Below are 25407 nucleotides of genomic sequence, written 5' to 3' on the forward strand. Positions count from 1 at the left end.
ATATATCTGACAATAACAGCACAAGGACAGTTGGAAAAAAATTACTGAAGTAAGGAAATAACATCATATGTTATAAATCAAATCTACATGAGGAAACAGAACCAGATATAATAAGGTTAGTACAAAAACTATAAATATGTTTTCTTATCTCAGTTTCTTTAAAAAAGACTTTAAATTACATAAAGTAATTGTAACAATTTATTCTGGAGTTTATATCTACTACTGTGGGCAAGAATCCCTTAGAAGAAATGGAGTAGCCATCATAGTTAATAAAATTAAGTCCAAAATGCAGTACCTGGATGCAATCTCAAAAATGACAGAATGATCTCTGTTCATTTCCAAGGCAAACCATTCAATATCATAGTAATCCAAGTCTATGCCCCAACCAGTAATGCTGAAGAAGCTGAAGTTGAATGGTTCTATGAAGACCTACAAGACCTTCTAGAACTAACACTCAAAAAGGATGTCCTTTTCAATATAGGGGACTGGATTGCAAAAGTAGGAAGTCAAGAAACACCTGGAGTAACAGGAAATTTGGCTCTGCAGACGGAATGAAGCAGGGCAAAGGCTAATAGAGTTTTGCCAAGAGAACACATTGGTCATAGCAAACACCCTCTTCCAACAACACAAGAGAAGACTCTACATGTGGACATCACCAGATAGTCAACATTGAAATCAGACTGATTATATATTCTTTGCAGCCAAAGATGGAGAAGCTCTATACAGTCAGCAAAAACAAGACCGGAGCTGACTGTGGCTCAGATCATGAAATCCTTATTGCCACATTCAGACAAATTGAAGAAAATGGGGAAAACGACTAGACCATTCAGGTATGACCTAAATCAAATCCCTAACAATTATACAGTGGAAGTGACAAATAGATTTAAGGGACTAGATCTGATAAGAGTGCTTGATGAACAATGGACGGAGGTTCCTGACATTGTACAGGAGACAGGGAGCAAGACCATCCCAAAGAAAGAGAAATGCAAAAAAGTGAAATGGCTCTCTGAGGAGGCCTTACAAATAGCTGTGAAAAGAAAGAGATGCAAAAAACAAAGGAGAAAAGGAAAGATATACCCATTTGAATGCCAAGTTCCAAAGGATAGCAAGAAGAGATAAGAAAGCCTTCCTCAGTGATCAGTGCAAAGAAATAGAGGAAAACAATACAATGAGAAGACTAGAGATCTCTTCAAGAAAGTTCCCTTGGAACATTTCATGCAAAGATGGGCTCAATAAAGGACAGAAATGGTATGGACCTAACAGAAGCAGAAGAGATTAAGAAGAGGTGGAAAGAATACACAGAAGAACTGTACAAAAAAGATCTTCACCACCTAGATAATCATGATGGTGTGAACACTCACCTAGAGCCAGACATCCTGGAATGTGAAGTCAGGTGGGCCTTAGGAAGCATCACTACAAACAAAGCTAGTGGAGGTGATGGAATTCCAGTTGAGCTATTTCAATCCTGAAAGATGATGCTGTTAAGTGCTGCACTCAATATGCCAGCAAATTGGGAAAACTCAGCGGTGGCCACAGGACTGGAAAAGGTCAGTTTTCATTCCAACCCCAAAGAAAGGCAATGCCAAAGAACGCTCAAACTACAACACACTTGCACTCATCTCACACACTAGCAAAGTAATGCTCAAAATTCTCCAAGCCAGGCTTCAGCAATACGTGAACTGTGAACTTCCTGATGTTCAAGCTGGTTTTAGAAAAGGCAGAGGAACCAGAGATCAAATTGTCAACATCCGCTGGATCATGGAAAAAGCAAGAGAGTTCCAGAAAAACATCTATTTCTGCTTTATTGACTATGCCAAAACCTCTGACTATGTGGATCACAATAAACTGTAGAAAATTCTGAAAGAGATGGGAATACCAGACCACCTGACCTTACTCTTAAGAAATCTGTATGCAGGTCAAGAAGCAACAGTTAGAACTGGACATGGAACAACAGACTGGTTCCAAATAGGAAAAGGACAAATACGTCAAGGCTGTATATTGTCACTCTGCTTATTTAACTTATATGCAGAGTACATCATGAGAAACACGGGGCTGGAAGAAGCACAAGCTGAAATCAAAGATTGCCGGAAGAAATATCAATAACCTCAGATATGCAGATGACACCAATTTTATGGCAGAAAGTGAAGAAGAAATAAAGAGCCTCTTGATGAAAGTGAAAGAGGAGAGTGAAAAAGCTGGGTTAAAACTCAACATTCAGAAAACAAAGATCATGGCATCTGGTCCCATCACTTCATCACAGATAGATCGGGAAACAGTGGCAGACTTTATTTTTGGGGGTTCCAAAATCACTGCAGATGGTGACTGCAGCTATGAAATTAAAAGACACTTGATTCTTGGAAGAGAAGTTCAGACGAACCTAGACAGCATATTAAAAATCAGAGAGGTACCATTTCACGCCAGTCAGAATGGCTGCGATCCAAAAGTCTACAAGCAATAAATGCTGGAGAGGGTGTGGAGAAAAGAGAACCCTCTTACACTGTTGGTGGGAATGCAAACTAGTACAGCCACTATGGAGAACAGTGTGGCAATTCCTTAAAAAACTGGAAATAGAACTGCCTTATGACCCAGCAATCCCATGCTGGGCATACACACCAAGGAAACCAGAATTGAAAGAGACACATGTACCCCAATGTTCATCACAGCACTGTTTATAATAGCTAGGACATGGAAGCAACCTAGATGTCCATCAGCAGATGAATGGGTAAGAAAGCTGTGGTACATACACACAATGGAGTGTTACTCAGCCATTAAAAAGAATGCATCTGAATCAGTTCTAATGAGGTGGATGAAACTTGAGCCTATTATACAGAGTGAAGTAAGCCAGAAAGAAAAACACCAATACAGTATACTAACGCATATATATGGAATTTATAAAGATGGTAACGATAACCCTGTGGGACAGCAAAAGAGACACAGATGTATAGAACAGTCTTTTGGACTCTGTGGGAAAGGGAGAGGGTGGGATGATTTGGGAGAATGGCATTGAAACATGTATAATATCATATATGAAATGAATCACCAGTCCAGGTTCAATGCATGATACAGGATGCTCGGGGCTGGTGCACTGGGATGACCAAGAGGGATGGTACAGGGAGGAAAGGGGGAGGGAGGAGGGAGGCGGGTTCTGGATGGGGAACACGTGTACACCCGTGGCGGATTCATGTTGATGTATGGCAAAACCAATACAATATTGTAAAGTAATTAACCTCCAATTAAAATAAATAAATTTATTAAAAAATAAATAAATACATAAAAATAAAATAAAAATCAGAGACATTTCTTTGCCAACAAAGGTAGGTCCGTCTAGTCAAGGCTACGGTTTTTCAAGTAGTTGTGTATGACTGTGAGAGTTGGACTGTAAAGAAAGCTGAGCACCGAAGAATTAATGCTTTTGAACTGTGGTGTTGGAGAAGACTCTTGAGAGTCCCTTGGACTGCAAGGAGATCCAACCACTCCATCCTAAAGGAAATCAGTCCTGAATATTCATTGGAAGGACTGATGCTGAAGTTGAAACTCCAATACTTTGGTTGCCTGATGCAAAGAGCTGATTCATTGGAAAAGACCCTGATGCTGGGAATGATTGAAGGCAGGAGAAGAAGGGGACGACAGAGGATGAGATGGTTGATGGCATCACCAACTCAGTGGGCATGAGTTTGAGTAAATTCCCGGAGTTGGTGCTGGACAGGGAGGCCTGGCGTGGTACAGTCCACAGGGTTACAAAGATTCAGACACAACTAAGCAACCGAACTGAACTGCACCCAGCAACATGTATAACCAAAACAGAGAAGAATGGAGTAGAGCTATATAGGAGCAAAGTTTCTATATAGTGTTGGAATTAAGTTAATGTAAATCTGAAGTCAATTCTGATAAGACTATAATGTAAACCTTAAGAGAATAACAAAAGAAGATAAAAATCATGAAAGGAATTAAAACATTACCCTAGGAAATAATGGAAAGAAAATAGAAATGCAGGTACAGAAGGACAGAGACATGAGACAGAGAGAAAACAAAATGCAAAATGGCAGACATAAATCCAACCATACCCAAAAAACATTTACTGTGAATGCATTAAGCAATATAATCAAGAGGCAGGGACTGTAGGAGTCAATCAAAAAAGAGCAAGATCAAATTAAATGCTGTCTACAGAAGACACACTTTAGATCCAAAAACACAAATAGGATAAAAATAAGTGGATAGAAAAAGACACTGTGCAAAGAACCACCACAGAAAAACTGAAGCAGATACACTAATATCAGACAACTTCTAAAATGGTTTTAGAAATGAAGAGGGACGTCTTATAACAATAAAAGGGTCAGTTCATCAGTAAGATAAAAAAATTATAGACACAGAGGTTTCCCTGGTGGTTCAGTGGTTAAGAATCCACCTTGCAATGCAGGGGACACGGGTTTGACCCCTGGTCCAGGACAATTCCACATGCCACAGGGCAGCTAAGCCAGCCTATGCACCAGTCGCTGAGCCTGTGCTCAGAAACCCAAGAGCCCCAACTACTGAGGCTGATATGCCACGACTACTGAGGGGCACACACCCAGAGCCTGTGCTCTGCAACACAGGAGGCCACTGCAGAAGCAGCTCGCACACTGCAACTGGAGAGTGGGCCCGGTCTCTGCAGCTGGAGAGCCCATGCACAGCAACGCAGACCCAGTGCAACCAAAACAAATCAACAGACTTTTGTAAAAATCAATCAATCAATAAATAAATGGCATGTCCACAGACATTTTAAAAGAATTGTAAACATACATATGTACCTTATAACAGGGCTTCAAAATACATGAAACAAAACTGACAGAAACAAAGGGAGAAAAACACTATTCAACACTAGTTGGAATATTTCAACGCTTCACCTTTAATAACAAACAGAACTAAGCAGAACATAACAAAGAAACATAAACACAATATACCAACTATACCTAACAGACATCTAGAGAATATTCCATTCAACAGTAGAATACACGTTCTTCTAAAGTACACATGAAACACTCTCTAAGACAGACCATATGCTAGGCCACAAAACAAGCATCAGCAAATTTAAAAGGACTGCAAGCACACACATATGTCCTCTGACCAAAATGAAACAAAATTAGAAATCAGTTACAGAAGGAAATTTAGGAAATTCACAAATATAGGAAATTAACATACTCCTAAATCAATAATAGACCAAAAGAACAAATCAAAAGGAAAATCAGAAAACACTTGAGATGAGTAAAATCAAAAACACAACATATCAAAACTTAACGGGATCAATCAACTGCGTGCTTGCAGGGAAATTTACACTTGTAAATGTCCATATTAAGATAAGAAAGGGAAAACATTTTGTATGAATTTGAGATACTTCTTAAACACAATAAAGGGGGGCAGGAGGCCAAAGAAACCTCTGGGGGAGGTAATAAAAAAAAAGAGTACCTATCCAAAATACAAAAAGAATTCCTTCAATTAATTTTAGTTTTTGTGAAGAGAACACAAAGGAAAACTGATCAAAAGATGTGAATAAGCACTTCACAAGAGATATCCAAGTCAATAAACTTATGAAAAAATGGTAAACCTTTTAACTCACCGGGAAAATGAAAACCAAAAATACCACCTCACATCAGAACACCAGAAATAAATAACAATCCAATTGTCAGTGAGGATACAGAGCAATGGGAACTCTCATACACTGTTCATGGGAATGTGAATTGTTATAACCACTTTGGGAAACTGGCAGTATCTATTAATACTATATTAGGCCTATAATCCAGCAAATCTGCTATAAGGTCTAAACTCAATAGAAATTAATACTATATGAACAGACAGGTACAAATATGTTCACACAGCATTATTAGTGATAATCAAGAAGTAGAAACGATCCACATCTATCAACAGACTGTATAAACAAAATGTGGTAAATGAATACAAGTAATATTACAGAGCAATGAAAGTGAACTACAGTTAAGGAATTAACATGGATAAAACTCAAAAACATGTGAAGCAAAAGCAGCTACAAACAAAATACATATTGCATGAGTCCATTTATATTAAGTTCAAAAACAAGCATATTAAGTCAGAATAGTGCTTGGTGGGCTACAGCCCATGGGGTCGCAAAGAGTCAGACACGACTAAATGACTAAGCACAGCACAGCACAGCACAGCGACAGCTCTGGAGGGAGGGAGAAGGTAGTAAAGGACTGATGAGAGCGGAAGAGAGCTCTCAAATGCTGCTAGTGTTCTTCTTCTTGACTGAGTGAGTGGTAGTTACACACACCATGGTTTACAGTAGCTCGCTGAGCATCAATTTGTCTGTGTGTGTTTTCTGCATTAATATTATTCTTCAATAATGAAAACTAAAGCACCACATAACATTAAAAAATAAAATCAATTGAATCATAGTAAAATTAGAGTGCTTGAACCTTAGACGGTAATAATTTTTTGAAGACTGAGCTTTTGATATAAATATTAAGTTCAATCTCACAAGCAATCAAGACTTATCAACTGAAACAAGATGATACCATTTGAAAATAGTTAAAGTGGAGGAAACCTAGCTAATTCCCTTCTCTAGGGAATACTCTGTTCACACCTACTGATAGAAATACAATTACCTTCCTTCTCACTTTTCCTTTTCAAGAAACCTTCCTTTACAGTCCTAGAAAGGGTTGCTCTACGATCCACAGGAGAACAGTGCGACCATGGTCCCTGAATTTCCAGTTCAGTCTCCTGAAGCCTAACTAGGTTCTAAGAGATACTCAGCCCTATATCCTTCTAATAATAAATCTGTATTGCTAAAGTTTGTTCCTAGAAATCAAATGACCAATGGATATAACACCGTGATATAGGATATGTTACAACCATGTTATATAATAGTTCTATTTACATCAGAAGTTGAAAATTGGCAACTTACAGACTGTTTTATCTGATCCACAAAGTATTTTTTTTAAGTATAAATTACATGTTATGAATTACAGTCTTCCTCACTAGACTTTGGCCAAACTCCTAGGAGGCAAGTACTGGGTTGCCATTCCCTTCTCCAGGAGATCTTCCCGACCCAGGGATCGAACCTGGGTCTCCCACATTGCAGGCAGATTCTTAACCATCTGAGCTACCAGGGAAGCCCCATTATACAAGAGTTCTGTTTATATCAGAAGTTAAAAATTGGCAACTCATGAACTGTTTCATCTGATCCACAAAGTGGTTTTTGTTTTAAGTATAAATTACATGTTATGAATTACAGTCTTCCTCACTAGACTTTGGCCACGCTCCTAGGAGGCAAGGACTATTATTTTACATATCTTTGTTTTTCCCAGTGCTAGGCTCTAGGTCCAAAAATACATGCAGAATAATTAAACAAACTATGCCAATAGGTTTCTATAAAATTCTAGAACTCTGACAACTGATTAATTTCTGAGAAACTAAATAACAAACTTTAAAATCCTAGTTATTCAATAGGGAAAACAATAATGACAATACACATTAAATGATATTTTAAAAAATCATGTGCTTTTGTACAGTAAAACAAATCTTTAAAATGTAAAATAAAGAAATCAAAGGAAGAAAAATTTTATGTAAAATAAATGCCATAATATTATATAGTGAAAAGAAATGAGATTAACAACTATAATTATCACTTAAAATCTGCCTCTGTCATACACAACCCTGCTAAAATTCTTCAACAAGCCATGGAGACAATCTATGTCAAGTGTGCTCTGGCCAAAAGATCTCAATGTAGATAGGTCCTGTTCCCTATTCTTGACATTTTAAAAAGGAGAAAAATTTTTAATTCTAAAGTATCCTTGTATCTAAATATAATAGTAATAGTTAACATATTGGAGAAGGCAATGGCACCCCACTCCAGTACTCTTGCCTGGAAAATCCCAAGGACGGAGGAGCCTGGTAGGCTACAGTCCATGGGGTCACGTAGAGTCAGACACAACTGAGCGACTTCACTTTCACTTTTCACTTTCATGCACTGGAGAAGGAAATGGCAACCCACTCCAGTGTTCTTGCCTGGAGAGTCCCAGGGATGGAGGAGCCTGGTGGGCTGCCATCTATGGGATCGCAGAGTTGGACACGACTGAAGCAACTTAGCAGCAGCAGCAGTTAACATATACTGACTTGTTCAGTTCAGTTCAGTCGCTCAGTCGTGTCTGACTCTTTGCGACCCCATGAATCGCAGCACACCAGGCCTCCCTGTCCATCACCAACTCCTGGAGTTCGCTCAGAGTCACGTCCATCGAGTCGGTGATGCCATCCAGCCATCTCATCCTCTGTCGTCCCCTTCTCCTCCTGCCCCCAATCCCTCCCAGCATCAGAGTCTTTTCCAATGAGTCAACTCTTCGCACGAGGTGGCCAAAGTATTGGAGTTTCAGCTTTAGCATCAGTCCTTCCAAAGAACACCCAGGACTGATCTCCCTTAGAATGGACTGGTTGGATCTCCTTGCAGTCCAAGGGACTCTCAAGTCTTCTCCAACACCACAGTTCAAAAGCATCAATTCTTTGGCACTCAGCTTTCTTCACAGTTCAACTTTCACACCCATACATGACCACTGGAAAAACCATAGCCTTGACTAGATGGACCTTTGTTGGCAAAGTAATGTCTCTGCTTTTGAATATGCTATCTAGGTTGGTCATAACTTTCCTTCCATGCCACAAATTTCACATTTAATTCTCACAACCTTATGAAACAGTTACTATTTCTTATTCCACCCTACAATCAAGAAAATCTAGGAATTCCCTGGCAGTCCAGTGTTTAGGACTCACTTCCACTGCACGGGGCATGGCGTGGATCCTGGATGGAGGAACCAGGATCCTGAAAGCCTCAGCAACCTCATGGACTGCAGCATGCCAGGCTCCCCTGTCCTTCACTGTCTCCTGGACCTTGTTCAAATTTATGTCCATTGAGTCAGTGATGCTATTTTACCATCTCATCCTCTACCATCTCCTTCTCCTTTTGCCTTCAATCTTTCCCAGCATCAGGGTCTTTTCCAATGAATCAGCTCTTCATATCAGGTGGCCAAAGTATTGGCGATTCACCATCAGTCCTTCCAATGAATATTCAGGGTTGATTTCCTTTAGGATTGACTGGTTTGATCTCCTTGCAGTCCAAGGGACTCTCAAGAGTTTTCTCCAACACCACAATTCTAAAGCATCAGTTCTTCAGTGCTCAGCCTTCTTTATGGTCCAATTCTCACATCTGGACATGACTACTAGAAAAACCATAGCCTTGACTATATGGACCTTTACTGGCAAAGTGACGTCTCTGCTCTTTAATATGCTGTCTAGGGTGGTCATAGCTTTCCTTTCAAGGAGCAACCATCTTTCAATTTTGAAGATTTTTAAATAGTGAGAATGAAAAATAATAAAGCATTTGATAAATTGGATTAGACACATGTTCAGTGTGAGGATCTCAATCCTTTTGTTAACTAAAAAGCATGTGTTAGTCAGTCGCTCAGTTGTGTCTGACTCTTTGCGACCCCATGGACTGTGGCTCACCAGGCTCCTCTGTCCATGGGATTCTCCAGGCAAGAATACTGGAGTGGGTTGCCATTTCCTTCTCCAGGTGATCTTCCTGACCCAGCGATCAAACCTGGGTCTCCTGTATTGGAGGCAGACTCTTTACTGTCTTAGCCATCAGGGAAACTTTTGTTAACTGAAAGGCACTGTGTTAACAATATTTAAGCCTAGCAATCCCCAGGATGAGTTGAACCTTCCCTGGTTCAAAAAGACATGCCTAACTCATATGTCAGTACTATACGAGCTGAATACAATTCTTTAAATAATAATTTGGTAATAGTTATCAAAAGCCCTTAACTGTTTTACACTTTTTGCCCTGATATTCCATGACTGAGAATCATGTTAGGGGTTGGGGGAAACTTTTACTCAGAGATATTCACTATATTAATATCTATTATAGCCAAAAGGGAGAAGGCAATGGCACCCCACTCCAGTACTCTTGCCTGGAAAATCCCATGGACGGAGGAGCCTGGTGGGCTGCAGTCCATGGGGTTGCTAAGAGTCAGACACGACTGAGCGACTTCACTTTCACTTTTCACTTTCATGCACTGGAGGAGGAAATGGCAACCCACTCCAGTGTTCTTGCCTGGAGAATCCCAGGGACAGCGGGGCCTGATGGGCTGCCATCTATGGGGTCGCACAGAGTCAGACACGACTGAAGAGACTTAGCAGTAGCAGCATAGCCAAAAAGAAAAGTTAAAGAAAAAGAAAAGAAATAACCTAAACAACTAATACAGTAGTTAAGATGTTTTTGTTCACCATGATCCACTATTCAGGAAAACTATCACTCACCTAATCTGTGATCTTCAGGCATCTGTTAATCATGGCTTTCTGTGGATTCCCCAACTCATCCTATCTACAGCCATGGTGGCCACTTTGCTGTACTTCATCTCCCAGCTACCAACGACTGGTTAAGGAATTGACGATCACAATACATCGGCATCAACCCAGATGGCATGTGGACATCAGGAAAAAGTTAGTCTTTCAAGTATAGTTGCTAAGCCAAAGAGTATGTTACTGAGGCTCCAGAAGCAAGAGGCTAGAAAAACCCAGATATGGAGTCAAAGAGGCTCAGTGACATCATTTGAGACTTTGGATCTAAGCTGCTTCCAAAGCTATTCCATCCTTCTCCATATTTACTATTCTCAATTATGTGAACCAGTAAATTATTTACCTTACCAAAGCTTGTGATAAGTTTTTATCACAGGTAAGCAAAAGAATCATGATTAACACACTACCAAAAGAAGAATGGTTAAATAAAATACACTGAGTACACCTATTCGGTATCTTTGTGGATAAAATTCAATGGAATAATGCTGACAGAATAGCATAAACTGTTAAAGAGATGCATTCAGGAGCCTAGTCTGAATCTTGACTCTACTACAGATTCTCATGTGTCCCTGGTTAAACTAGTTAACCTCTGTGCTTCCATTTCCTCATCTGTAAAACAGGGACTCAATAATACCTACTGCATGATCATTAGAAGTAAATGAGTTACAATTTACAAAGTTCCTAAAACAAGTCCTACCATTAAGTATATGTATCTTTTAAATAAATGAGTTTATATACATACATACATATACATGGGCTTCCCTGGTGGCTCAGATGGTAAAGAATCCGTATGCAATGCAGGAGACCTGGGTTTGGTCCCTGAGATGGGAAGATCCCCTGGAGAAGGGAATCGCTACACAGTCCAGTATTCTTGCCTGGAGAATTTCACAGACAAGAGGAGCCATGTGATCACAAAGAGTCAGACACGACTGAGTAACACTTTCACTTTCATATATATATACGATATAAAATAATATATATACAAAGTAATTCACTGATTTTTTTTAAAATCTGTGCACAGAAATAGGAAAAACTATGTTTTGTTTTTTTTTTTAAAGGCAGAAATACCCTATTTGTCAAAAAAGAAGAAAAAACAAGAAACATGCCTCAGGTCTTATGAAAGACAGGATGACTCTGATTGGCTTCATACAAATCCCCTGACATTCTCCAGAGGCACCATAGCTGTGTTTACCATCAGACAGGAAGCACATACATAGTGGCGAGGGCAGAGCTAACACAATGTATATGCCATTTAACAATAACAGCAAGTACCAGGTTAAAGCTTAATTTAAACCTAGAAGAATGTCATTTCACCAACTAAACTAGTTTCCCAGGAAAGATACAAACTTATGAGCACAACAAACACTTAACGCGTGTGTGTGTGTGTGTGCTCAGCTGTGTCCAATCCTTTGGGACCCAATGGACTGTAGCCCCCTGGGCTCCTCTGTCCATGGGATTCTCCTGGCAAGAATACTGAGGTGAGTTGCTGTGCCCTCCTCGAGGGATCTTTCTAACCTAGGGATCAAACCCACGTCTCCTACACTGCAGGCAGACTCTTTACTGTCTGAGCCATCTGGGAAGCCCCATGTCATCCCCTAAAACTGCTCATATTTGGCTTTATACTGCATCTTGTAGAATACAAGCCTTTTAACTTAAATAGAGGTATATAACCTGTCGTCTTTAAATTCACAAATTTCAAATCTAATAATGAAGCCACATTGAGAAGATTTGTTTCACAACCCTCACTTGTTTCAGCTCTGCATCTTTCTACATTATGCTTTAAATTCCTATCAAACCATTCAAATTCTGTCGCTCGTTAGATACACTAAGTAATACATGTTATGAAGAGATCTGTTTTGTATGAAATAAAGTAATTAAAGCTTTAAGTGTTTTAAAAAAACACTTCTTGTAAGATGAACCAGGTTGAGAGTCAAGCCTCCTTTCCCTTCCATAATGAACACTAAATCATCTGCCACTAAAGCATCTCAATTTTGTTGAGCGCCTCATGCACCAGGTTAAAATCCTTCACAATAAGTGGACTTCGAAAATTCTCCATTCAAATTCTAATGTTTATTTGTTACAACTGTAGTGAGTTTATGAGGCCAAAATATTAAGATAAACAGCATTCTAATTTAATTATTAAACATGAAAATAAGATTTTTCATTAGTATACTTCTAACATTTTTCATAAAATTTAAGATTTACACAAACTGATTTTGAATTTTTCGTTTTTTTAATCCTATCTCCATACACATACAAAATTCATGCCAAAAAAAGAAAAAAAAGTTTATCAGTAAACTGAATGAGCCAAAATGACTGATTAATAAATTAAAATTTGTTAAGGAAAAACTAAGAAATTACTCAAAATGAAATTTCTTTATCTTGGGCAATATATCCGAGTGGTTAAAATGCAGACGATTAAAATCTCAGCTCTAACATTTACTACTGTGTGTCATACTGGGCAAGTTTCTTTACTTCTCTGGGCTTTGGCTCCTCATAGGCAAAATGAGAATAACTGTATATACCTCAAAGAGTTAATGAGAATTAAATGAATTAACATGTACAAACACTAAACTTCAGCTATTACTGTTACTATTATGACTCTCTAAAATATAACTTTGGCCACCTCATGCGAAGAGTTGACTCACTGGAAAAGACTCTGATGCTGGGAGGGATTGGGGGCAAGAGGAGAAGGGGACGCAGAGGATGATGGCTGAATGGCATCACTGACTAGACGGATGTGAGTCTGAGTGAACTCCAGGAGTTGGTGATGGACAGGGAGGCCTGGTGTGCTGCGATTCATGGGGTCGCAAAGAGTCGGACACGACTGAGTGACTGAACTGAACTGAAAATACAACTTGCCTATAAAATACTAAAATGAGTGTCTTCCTGGGTCTCAAATATGTATATATTAAGTATAAAATCATTCAGTTTAAAAAAAAAAAACTAACAGTCCTTTGACAAAACATTCTGTTAGATGCCAACTCTATAGAGGACATCCTACTATGCAATGAGAATATGGAAATGAACAAAAGAAAGTTTCTGAATTCAAGACCTTTCTGTACAGTAGGCAAAAAAAAAAAAAAAAAAAAAAAAAAGTCTATAATAAAAGGTATGACAACAGAGGTGCTATGAAACAGACAAGAATTGTCTGCAGGACACTACGGAACACTATGCTTCCCAGGTGGCACTAGCGGTAAAGAACCCGCATGCCAACACAGAAGACATGAGAGACGCAGGTTCGATCCCTAGGTGGGCAAGATCCCTTGGCGGGAACAGTAACCCGCTCCAATATTCCTGCCTGGAGAATCCCATGGACAGAGAAGTCTTGTCAGCTAGGGGCCACAGGCTTGCAGAGAGTCATACAAGACTGAAGCGACTTAGCACACATGCACAAACAGAACACTAAGGAACAGAGGCATCTAACCAGGGGGAGCAGGGGAGACACCCTAGAAAGAATTTCTGAGAAACAATCACCTAGTTTCCTCCACTTCAGGACACCACATTGCTATTTACATAATTTACACAGCTTTTAACATATTCGTAATAGCGTTTTAGAATGCAGATCAATAAAAAGACAAGATCACCTAGTACACTACTACTTAACTATGCTCATAAACAAACTTAAAAATCTTTTGGTAATAATGAAGATGACTATCTTAACAAATTATAACATAACCTTGAAAGAGTCACACTGCTTCCTCAAAAAAACATTTATTTTACCAATAAATAAAAGCTACAAACTTTCCTCCAGTAAATTATAATGAAACTGATGTCAAAGAATATTTTTCAGCTGTTAAAGACCTCTGAAGGATTTGAATTCAACCCCGCCACTTTACAGATTTAGAGGAGCCACAAAGTATAATGGGAAAGCAGTAAGTTGAAAATCAGAAAACCGCATCTTGGTCCCAACTCTCCTAGAGTGAAAGTCTGGGCAAAGTTTCCTCATCGGTAAAATAAGAAGTTTGAATTCAATAGCTTCCAGGGTCCCTTTCAGCTCTATAATTCTCATGTTATGAAACTGAAGCAGATAAGCAACTTGCCCAAACATCACCCATCTAGTTAAGGGCAAAGTAGGGACACTTGTTTTCCAATTATCAATGCACTTTCTCTTTTGCAGCATACTGCTTCTCCCACTTCATAACACCGTTCCTCTAAATTATTCTAAGATATGTGGAAATTATTAAAGAGAACGAAGGAGTTTACAAAACTAAATTACTTATTCCTATAGTTCTTCTATAGAAAATGAGCTTTAAATCTAAATGAAACAAATACATGAACTCTCAAGCTCTGTGTCACTTACTTCACTAAAACTGACCTCAGGAAAGTTAAAGGAGTTTATCCTTAAACTTCCAAGTACCTAAAATCTAACCTTTCAATACATTTCACAGAAGAGACTATGTTCCATAGTAAATTAAAATATGAATTGTTATAGATAATCGTAACTATTACATACATACTTCTCTGAATAAGATGAGAATTAAAATTCTTTTTATGTTCTGGTTATAATATGCACTTTTTTATTCAAGACAGATCAATTTAAACACTTACTTTTCCTTTAGCTATCCTTTTTTCAGACTCTCTAGCTTTTAAACCATTAGATTAAGCACATTACCTCTGAAATCACATAAACAATTAAAAATAAAAGACTATACAGAATGCTGATAGTTTCTCTTTTAAAACTGAAAATCAGCCCCCAGAAGTGCAACTCTACTAAACTATATCATAAGCAGCATCTGATTCCCTAAAATGTCTTCAAAGCTTATTATATTTTGCAGGGAATTTATCAAGATTTCAGGAAGACTGACAGTGTTGATTCCAGAAAATACAGGAAAAACTGCAGAAGCACAATAAAAACGCAAAACAGCAATAAAGTCAACAGCAGTTTCATACTACTGAAATTTGAGGATTTTCAAAAACATTCATGGATATATAAGTAGTTTAACTACATTTACAAATTTTCAAAGAATCACAGAATGTTTGCATTTTTTAATTGGATGGGACCTTAAGTCACTTAATCCAATACCACACAAAATAAGAATTTATTTAATTTATCTCCACCCCACCCCAAAAGTCCATGTACATGCACGTGCTCAGTCATGCCCAGCTCTTTGTAACCCTATACACTGTATGTAGCTCGCCAGGATCCTCTGTCCATGGGATTCTCCAGGCAAGAATACTGGAGTAGGTTGCCATTTCCTTCTCCAGGGGATCTTCAGGGATCGAACCCATGTCTCTTATGTCTTCTGCACCAGCAGTGTAGTTTGCTTTAAATTCTCATAGTTAAATATTTCAAGAGACTGGTCTTTCCATTGCTGGTCAAGTCTAGTTGTTACACGGTTCTTACAGTCTTGTCAAAAAAAAAAATACAGAATTCATTCTATGCCTTTGCAACTTTCACCTGTTAGTTTATCTTCTGTAACAGCATAATAAATACATTCTCTTCTATTTGTTTTTGAAATATCTGAAAACAGCTATACTCTTCCCCACCCTTCAACTAGTCTCTTGCTGAATCTAAATGTATGGTCCACAGATTTCTTGTGTGTCCTGAAGACACTTCTGGGATAAAATGTACTTCCACATTGCAAGTAACCTTTAAAAACAACAGCCAACTGTTGAATTTTGGTGTAATATCAAAGAATAACTTCCCAAAAGGCTAGTAAAATAGTTCTAAGTACATATCTATGTGAAATTGGGTTCTCAACACATGCCTCAAAATACATCTCAACAGACGGAAAGAAGAAAATCCAGCTACCTTCTAGTATGCCAGAAACTAAAGTGGTCTGTAAAAATATAAAACAATTCCACTAGTCTCACTGAAGTTTTTGTTTTAGCATATTTATTTATCATTTTAAAATTCGTTAACATGTAATCAAATTGTTTTTAGATAAATAAATGTTTCTGAAGTTATTTCATTACAAATATAGTAAATACCACATAAACAAAATCTCTTTAGAGACCTGAATAATTAAGGAGTAAAGGGGGTCCTGAGACCAAAAAGGCTAAAACATAACCTATTTCTCAAGGGCAGATTCCCAGGCTTCTATCTTGAATTTCCCTTTCTCCTCTAATACATAAAAATGCCTCTGTAAGGGAGGCGCCTACCACATATCTATGCATTCACGAGCTAGAATCCTTAAACATACAACTCGGTCTTGCTGCAGCAGGTGACTTCAAAAAATTAAAGTGCCATCTGATACATAACTTTTAACATCTTCCTACAGGTATTATGCAATCATCTGGAATCAAATACTTTTAACTCTTCCGTCTAAAGATGTAGTCTGTAAATACAGAAACAGAGCAAGTTTATGACTATGATATTATCTTTTTGGCCAAACTATTTTTGCTATTTATATAAAAGTAAAAAGCAAATTATTTATATCTGGAAAAATGGAATAAAAAAGACAAGTCTTTTGTATAACCATTTATTTGACTCACAGCAGTAACTCATTCAAAAGTACTTATGTACTGATATGAAGAAAAAAAAAAAATCTATTCATCTAGCCAACACATTCCTAGGCCTCAGCAAACAAAACTGACCTTATCTGAAAATTTCTTAACTTCTCACATCCTTATTCACAGAATTATTAGAAGATAAAGTGGGATAGAGAATTTAGCCACAGGTTTAAAAGATCTACTGTGAAACCTAGAGCTACACTGCTGAGCACCTCTCAGAGAATTTTAAGACTGATAAAGGAAAAGCTTTGGAACTCCAAGGAAAGAAATTATTAATAGTTTGTGTGTGTTAGTCACTCAGTCGTGTCCGACTCTTCACGACCCCATGGACTGTAGCCCACCAGGCTCTTTGGTCCATAGAATTCTCCAGGCAAGAATACTGGAGTGGCTTGCCATTTCCTTCTCCAATTAATAGTCTACACTCTACCATACAAATTCCTGAATTCCAATAAATTCCTAAATCTTATGATTTAGGCTTATGGATAAGATACTTATGGCTTATCTTTAAAAATAGCCCATTTTCAAAGTTAAGTTTGCTTAAAAGGAGTTCATCACATATATAACTTTATATATGTACATATACGTGTGTATCTCTTTTAAGTTTAAAATTTTATATTCTCTATTACATTAAGTTGGCTCAATTTTTCAAGAAACAAAGTTTGTTCTCTCCTCGATACGTACACTCAAGTTCCATTAATAGTAATGCTTTTCACTAGCTATCAGTCACCAGCAATTAAAGCTATCAAATTTGGATTTCCCTGGTGGCTCAGTATCCTCCTGCCAATGCAGGGGACATGGTTCACTCCCTGGTCCAGGAAGATCCCACATCCTGCAAAGCAGCTAAACCCAAGCACTAACCCCATGCTCTGTAACAAGAGAAGCCACAGCAATGAGAAGCCTGTGGACCCCAACCAAGAGTAGCACCAGCTCATGGAAACCAGAAAAAAGCCCGCACAGCAATAAAGACCCCACATAGCCAAAAATAATTTTTTTTTAAAAAGCTGTTAATTTACATCAATTTATACAACAGACTAATATGTTACCTGGAAAAGATGCCAAGCACTTGTTAAAATAAAAACTGGGATCCCACTCAATAGACAATGGTAACACCTTGATTCCTAGGGCTTCATATATGCAATTAGTGTTCGCATTAGTGAAATCTGAAACAATAGCTTCAAGATGAATACATAACCCTACAGAGCATTAAAAGTTTTAATTTATTTCCTGGTTGGTCAAAAAAAAGCAATATACCACTGTCACCATACAGGTATTTGGGTGTGAAGTATAACTTACACAACAGCACGTCTTGTTATTTCATAAATTGAGACTAGGTTACATAAAAATCCAAACTGCTGGAAAAAATTTGCCTTATTTGGAAGTTCAAGCTAAATTATTCCAATCTTTCAAAATTTTAAAACATCAGGAAAAGTGCAGAATAGTACACAAGTTTTTTAATGAGTTGAAGTAACCTCTGAAGTTCACAAAATCTAGATTCTACAGACCCAAAATTACTAACACTGATTACAGATGTTAACAGATGAACAATTCAACACTAAGTCCTCATTAACAAGTACGTGCTTGGCTCACACAAAATGTCTCAATAAATATTTAAGAAATGAATAATTAAAAAAAAGGTATAGCCTTAAAAAAAGTCTTTCCCAAGACATCACTGAATACCACTCATTATACTATCACTCATTATACTATCATTCCTAACACTGCCATTTAGCATCTTAATGGAAGTATAGACAAAAGTAAAAGCATGCTAAAAGCACCAACTGCCGTTCTCAAAATAGATTTTAAGACACTCATTTACAAATTTTCAAGTGAAGAAAGAAAAATCACCAGGTGTACTAAATTCGAGTTAGTCAATAAATAAACTTTTATCTTCTAATAATCAGAACTCAGGGTTGGGGGCGAGATGGAAAGAGGAAATGTCTGTCAAAGTATTCCGAACGCTTAATGGATGCCATAAATCAAATCTTCCCGTGAATTTTCCAGAGCAAATTCATGCCAATCTTTGAGCCTATTGTCACTTTCACACATGCTCACAGGAACAAAATGACAAAGAACGCTATGCCTGAACCACTGGATTCAGGGCACAAACCACTTGACTAACAAATGTCAAGACTCTGAGTCATAAATACTGATAGCTATTTTCAAAATAAATTAATCCCACCGACTCCTACATAAATCAAAGCTCTTGGTATCTTTAAAGGATTCACTAGACTACTGGACTTCCCGACGTTTTTTCGAAAATGTGGCTACAATCTTCCTGTGTGACACAACTGGCCGTGAACAACCCATTTACCAATTGCTCATGAATACCGCTGAACGTTTTCCAGACAAAAGAACGTTAAACGCGATTCTACACACATTTATTCTTCCCCCATAAATATGTGTTCTCCTAAATTTAATTTTACGTCGTATACTTAAAGTTAAATACAGCAAGTTAAAATTTTAGTCAAAAGCACTCCGGTGTCTTACTAGCTGTGTAACTGCTACATCTGGTGGCAGCACACTTGCATGCAGGAAGCCAGAAAACTTAGAAAACAATTGTAACCGATCTGGTGAATGTTTGCAGTAACCTTTACGCAGCGATTTCCCACAAAACCCACGACCCTGTCGGAGAAGAATAGTAGCCTACTTGTAACAGAGAGGTAACACACAAATATGCAGGAGGTGATGGCGAAGCAAAGTTGCAACCATCTGGGTGGTTTTAAAAGCCTGCCCACGAATCGGTCTCTAGTTTAAACTGCTCCGGGTGGGGGTGGCGGGGCAGGCCAGGGATCAAAGTCGGCTTTGATAATTTCAGCGGCTCTCCCCAAAAGGCAGAGATCTTGCCAGTGAGGGGCATCCTTCAGGTCCCGGGCAGCAAAGCTCGCAGAGCGGGGACCGCCTCTAGGGGAGGAGTGCGCGAGGGAAGGGGAGGGGGCTCAAGGATGAATGCTTCACCGAGAGGGAAAACCCACCAGAGACCGGAGGCCGGGAGGTTAAGAGTACTGAGAGTACTAGCAAATGGAGCAGAAGGGGCTCGCGTCCGGGGTCAGGCTTCCCACCCTAGCCAGGACTGCCTCTTAGGAACCCCAAGCGAGTCTGTGCGCCGCGCCTCGCCCCGTCCCCTCCAGCGCGCACCCCTTCGTCCGTCTTCGCCACCCGCGAACCACCACCCACAACCGGAGCACTACCTCCCCTGGGCCAGGCGGCCTCGCGTCCACCTCGTCCCCCTCCCCCACCCCGGGGTCGCGGGAAGGAGACCCGGGGGCGCGCGGGCCGCGGCGCGGGGAAGGGAGGCCAGCGAGCGGGCGCGGGCGCGACGGCACTTACCTTCCCTGGGCCTCCCGGATGGCGGCGTGTGATTCAGCAGGGACCTGGCCGCCGCCGCCGAGCCCGGGGTTGGAGACGTGGAGAGCTGGGACCAAGATGGCGGCCCCTCCAAACTTCCACTGCTACTTTGGACACTCATCAAGCTACTTTCTGGGAACCCGACTCCCCCCCTGCGACGGCAGCGGCGGCAACGGCACCGGCACCCGCCTCCGTCATGGCGGGGGCCGCGCTGAGGGCGAGCAGGAGAGCGAGGGCAGGGAGGGGAGAGTCAAGGGGATGGGGGAGGAAACCAAGAAGGGGGGAGGTGGGGAGGGTAGAGGTGAGGGGAGGAGAGGGGACGGGGAGGAGGAAAAGCGGGAGAAGTAAGGGAGCCGGCGGGCGCGCCGGGGAAGAGGCGGAGGGAAGGAGCGCCGCGGCGGAGGCGTCGAGGGGGCGCCCGCTGGGGCCGGGGTCGGAGCGCGGGCGGAGCGCGGGCTGCGCCAGCCGAGAAGACTTCCGCGGGCGGAACCTGCCGGCACCTCTGCAGTGCGTCGGCCCCCGGCGTCGCCCGGGTGGCGGCGGCGGCGGGCGGTGGGTGGCGGCTGAGGCGGCGGGGTAACCTCTGCATCAGTTACGGGCGGCGGCGGCGTCACGCGCCGCCTGTGCAAACACTATCGCGAGGCTCCTGCGCCTCCGGTAGCGGCGGCGGCGGCCGCGGGACCAGGCTTGGGGGAGGGACCTGCCAGGGGTTGGGGGCGGGGGGGATTGGGGAGGGAACGAGCGCGCGAGGGAGGAGACGCGGGCGCTGGGCGCTCCGGGCGCACCCGCGGATCGCTGCTCGGCGCGGGAGCCCGGGGCCGGCGGACTGGCGTGCGCCGGGGGCGGCCTCCCGGAGCCGGCCGGAGGGAGGCGCGCCCCGCACGCGCCCCCGCCGCGCTGCACCGGCTCCCGCTCCCGCTCCGCTGCCACCTGACTCCCCCTTTCTCCCGCGGAAGCGCGCCTGCCTCCCGACCCACACCCAGCCTGGGGAGAAATGCTTCTGCTCTCTCTGGGCTGTCGTTTCTCAGGAGTTCGATGTGATCATTTCTCAAAATGGAACTGCAAAGTTGAGAGTTGCTTTTTTTTCCTCCTCTCTCTACTGTGTAAAAAAAAAAACAAACAAACCGGTGTGCGCCTCCCCGTTCGGGAGTGGTTATCGAATAAAAGAGCTAACAAAATAAGTTGGGTGGAAATAAAACTTTACAAATGTTTTCCAACAAGAAAGACAATCTTTACTGGTGTATGCACTGTATGTGTGGTCTGGCAGTTCTTTGTTTTAAAACAGTAGGTGGAAAGTCTGAATAGAAAAATTTGATCACCGAGTTCACATTTTTAGGGTATGAAGAGGGTATGGTTTCTAGAAAGTTCCAGTGACTGCCACTGCTGAGTCGTGACTACAAAATATTGAAGCGAACTACAGCATCTGTTAAAATTTATGGTTACAGTGTAACTTTCTACACACCCACACAGGGACAGACACATCAGGGACTGGGCATCTTGTACATAAAAGAGCCTTCTAACAGGAAAAATACAACGAAGTTATTGCTCTCTTTTTTGTTCCAAATAAAGTGACTAGAATTTTTATGTACTAAAAAAAAAAAAAAACAAATTGAATAGAACACTAAAAAGATTATGATATAGAGTAACTGTACAGGCATGAGGAAATGGCATTGCCAGGGGAACAAAAATGTCACTTCTATTTTTTATTTTTATGACTCTGCGCTTCTCATAGTAATGTTTTGTTCAGATAAACTATCATATTAAAATAGAACCTTGGTTGTCAGTTATCTCCAGAAGTAATTTTAGTTTTCTTGTGCTTCAGATTCTTCAGTGAGTTTTTAGTTATGTTCTGCTTTTCATACTTGGGGTAATCTCAAATTAAACAACTTTAGTGAGGTATAATTAACATGCAATAAACTGCACATATTTAAAGTGTGCAATTTGATGTTTTCATGTGTATACAACCCTGAAACCATTTCTACAATCAAGATAGTGAATATATCCATCTGCCTCCAAGATTTCCTCTACCCCTTTCTGATTCCTCTTTCCCTACACCCCCATCCCCAGGTAACCACAGAACTGCTTTCTGTCACTTAGTTTACATTTCCCAGAACTTTAGATAAAAGGAATTGTACAATTTGAACTCTTTTGTCTGACTTCTTTTACTCAATGTAATTATTTTGAGATTGATCTACATTGTTGGATTTATCAATAGTTCATTTCTTTTTCTTTCTGAGTATTCCATTGTGTGAATATACCACACTTTGTTTATTCATTCACCTGTTGATGGAATTTGGATTGTTTCCACTGTTTTACTAATGTGAATAATGCTAGTATGAACATTTGTGTACAAGTCTTTGTGTGGACATATGCTTTCCTTTCTCTTGGATACATATCTAGAACCTTACATTAGATTTTTATACCAAAGTGCATACACCCTAAGGCAAAACAAGAGTTCCTGTAAGATAGGTAATAGGTAGCTGTATGCTCTCAGTATTTTAAAAGAGAAAGCTTAGTCAGCTGATTGTGGTGAAAAGGACAGAAAAGAAGTCAAGAGACCTGGATATTAGTCTCAGCAGGTAGCAATCCTTCTTGATTTAATTTCCTCATCTGTGAAAAAGAGGTTAGAGTCACTCGGTGATCTCTAAAGCTCCTACCAGTTTCAAGATTTTACCCAGAGCTCAGCTCCTCTGGAGAGTAGTAAACAAAACCCAACCAGAGATTTGATAGGTTATCTGCCTCCCAATCCTCCCAAGAGCCTCAGGATACCTGTACACCAACACCAGTTACATTTTATGCAGACTGACTCCTTGTATTTTAAATGGTAACTAGAGGATCACAACAAATCCAAATACATAATACAATTTCTTTCGATTTGTTTTTGTTATGAGTGCTGCCTTGGAAAGACAATTAAATGACTGATTCCTACTTTCTTGCAGCTTATGATAAAGATAGTCAACATGACTGACTTGCAGAGAGCCTACTGCCAGCAACAAGGAACTACTTAAATAAACCGTGGCTTAGCCTGAAAATAGAATGTTATGCTATCACTTAAAATCATGTCTTTGAAAAATACTTAAAAAGATGATAAAAAATTCCCTTGTATATTGTAAGTGAAAGCACGGGTATGATCCCAATCCGTTTGTAAGTATGAAAAGCAAAGGACTGCAAGGATGCACCCCCAAAAGTGTATAGCTAGCCTTGGGTTGTAAGATTGCATAATTATTCCTTTCTGCTCTTCCAAATGTTATACAATGAATCTTGTATTAAGTAATTTAAGCATAAAAAGGATATGGACACAAGTTGTGCAAAAACATAATTTTATTGAATTATTGTAAAAACTTTTAAATAGTAGAGGCTCCCGCATACCTTGTACACCGGCAAGGACACGGGCATTTGAATAATGTTTGATAGAGATAGATGGAATGGTTAGAGTGATAGCTTGCCCAATAGAACAAGATATAGGAAAGTCAGGAGAGTCTAGGTTCGGCCACTCTGGGAGAGGAGAAATATCAAGAAAAGCAAGGAAAGATCATTGGAAGGGGGTTACAGCAAGATGGAAGCACAGGAATGAACTAAGCAAGTAAAAGGAGAATGCAGTAAGACTGCCTACAAAGAATCAGGCAGAGTGTTCTTTCTGTGAATTGAGAGCGCCATGAAGACAGAGACTAAAGCCCATTATACAATGCCTGACACAGAACCAAGGGCTCTGTCAATGTTTGCGGAATGGATGATGAGGAATGGAGCAGTTCAGAAGTCTTCAAGGGTCTTCTGATATAAGATCATATACAAAAAGGGAGATCTTAGCCCTGATCTATAGGCTAGTCATAATTTACAACTACGTTTATGAGACTCTTCTATTTATATAACAGTAAAAAAAATTTTTGCAAAGCATCCAATATTATATATATATATAATAAATGCTAATACCTCTTAGCATTTGATTCCCTCTAAATTTGAGGAGATAATTAATCTCTAAATCCCGTTCCCCCAAACCAATCAGAAAAGAGCCCAGAAATTGGATGAAAGGTCCTTTCTAAGTACTGTTCCAGACAGTGGCCTGCTGGAGCCAGTTCATACAGCCCAGAGAGCAGATTGTACAAGTCTCTCCCTCAACTCAGAGTTCAATGCTCCCCACACTGGTAGCTTGAAACTGGCCATGGTAAGAGTATTTACAACTCCAAAGTCAGCAAAATCTGCATATCAAGGCTTCTTTGCCAACACACCACTGCTCCCACAGTACATAGATCATTGCCTTATTATCTTCCATTTCCCCACCCTGGCTAAAATCCTAGTGAGGGCAAGGACCTTGTCTGTCATGTTTACAGTTATACTCCCAACATCTAGCACCTGCTTGGCATACAGCTGGTGCTGATACGTATTTGTTGAGCTGATCAATTACCCACATAGCTGATTAGCAAGCACCTGAGCCCCCTGGGCTAATCTGCTGGTAAACAACTGTGTTGGCCACGCTAGGTGAGGAAGAAAAGGCCAAATATTCCCCCACCCCCTCACACTTAGACTTCATTGGCCAATGACTGTGATTTGGTAAAGTTCACTGACCTTGTTAGGGTTGCCGGATGAAATACAAATTTTGCATGGGCCATACTTACACTAAAAAGGTTTTCGTTGTCTGTATAAAATTCAACTGTAACTGCTGCTAAGTCGCTTCAGTCGTGTCCGACTCTGTGCAACCCCATAGACGGCAGCCCACCAGGCTCCCCTGTCCCTGGGATTCTCCAGGCAAGAATACTGGAGTGGGTTGCCATTTCCTTCTCCAATGCATGAAAGTGAAAAGTGAAAGTGAAGTCGCTCAGTCCTGTCCAACTCTGAGCGACCCCATGGACTGCAGCCTACCGGGCTCCTCCGTCCATGGGATTTTCCAGGCAAGAGTACTGGAGTGGGGTGCCATTGCCTTCTCCGCAAATGTAACTGAGAATCCTGTATTTTCATTTGCTACAGCTGGCAACCCTAGCCCTTTTCAACTAAGCCAAAAAAAAGTTGATGAAGTATTACCTAGTAAAATTGAAGATGCTACGACCCAGCAATTGCATTCCAAAAACTGTATCTTGAAGTAGTTCTTGTTTATGTGCACCAGGAGAAAGAACAAGCATGTCCATAACACTACTGTTAACAGCAGCCAAACACTGGAAACCACCCAAATGTTTGCTAACAAGAAAATAGATGAATAAATAGAGTTGTGTATATTCACACAATAGGATACTATACATACAATTAAAATTCTCACAGGCA

General features: G+C 40.4%; 1 protein-coding gene across 8 annotated transcripts in view; it reads right to left on the minus strand.

Moving 5' to 3' along the window:
• TLK1 (tousled like kinase 1) overlaps positions 1-20785 on the minus strand; it is a 180922-nt gene extending 160137 nt beyond the window's left edge. For 7 of the 8 annotated variants that reach the window (XR_015147590.1, XR_015147591.1, XM_086357586.1 and 4 more), the window contains exon 1: positions 20137-20785. Coding sequence is in view for 2 of the 8 variants with exons in the window: in XM_086357558.1 (XP_086213684.1) it covers positions 20137-20275 (139 nt within the window). In the remaining 6 variants the exon portion in view is untranslated. The remainder of the gene's footprint in view (positions 1-20136) is intronic. The other variant, XM_086357576.1, reaches the window with a different exon arrangement.
• Positions 20786-25407: the final 4622 nt, after the last annotated feature.

Source organism: Bos grunniens, chromosome 2 (genome assembly GCF_055505025.1).
Source record: "Bos grunniens cultivar Pamir isolate PY7600 chromosome 2, Bosgru_T2T1.0, whole genome shotgun sequence".
NCBI classification, from domain to species: domain Eukaryota; kingdom Metazoa; phylum Chordata; class Mammalia; order Artiodactyla; family Bovidae; genus Bos; species Bos grunniens.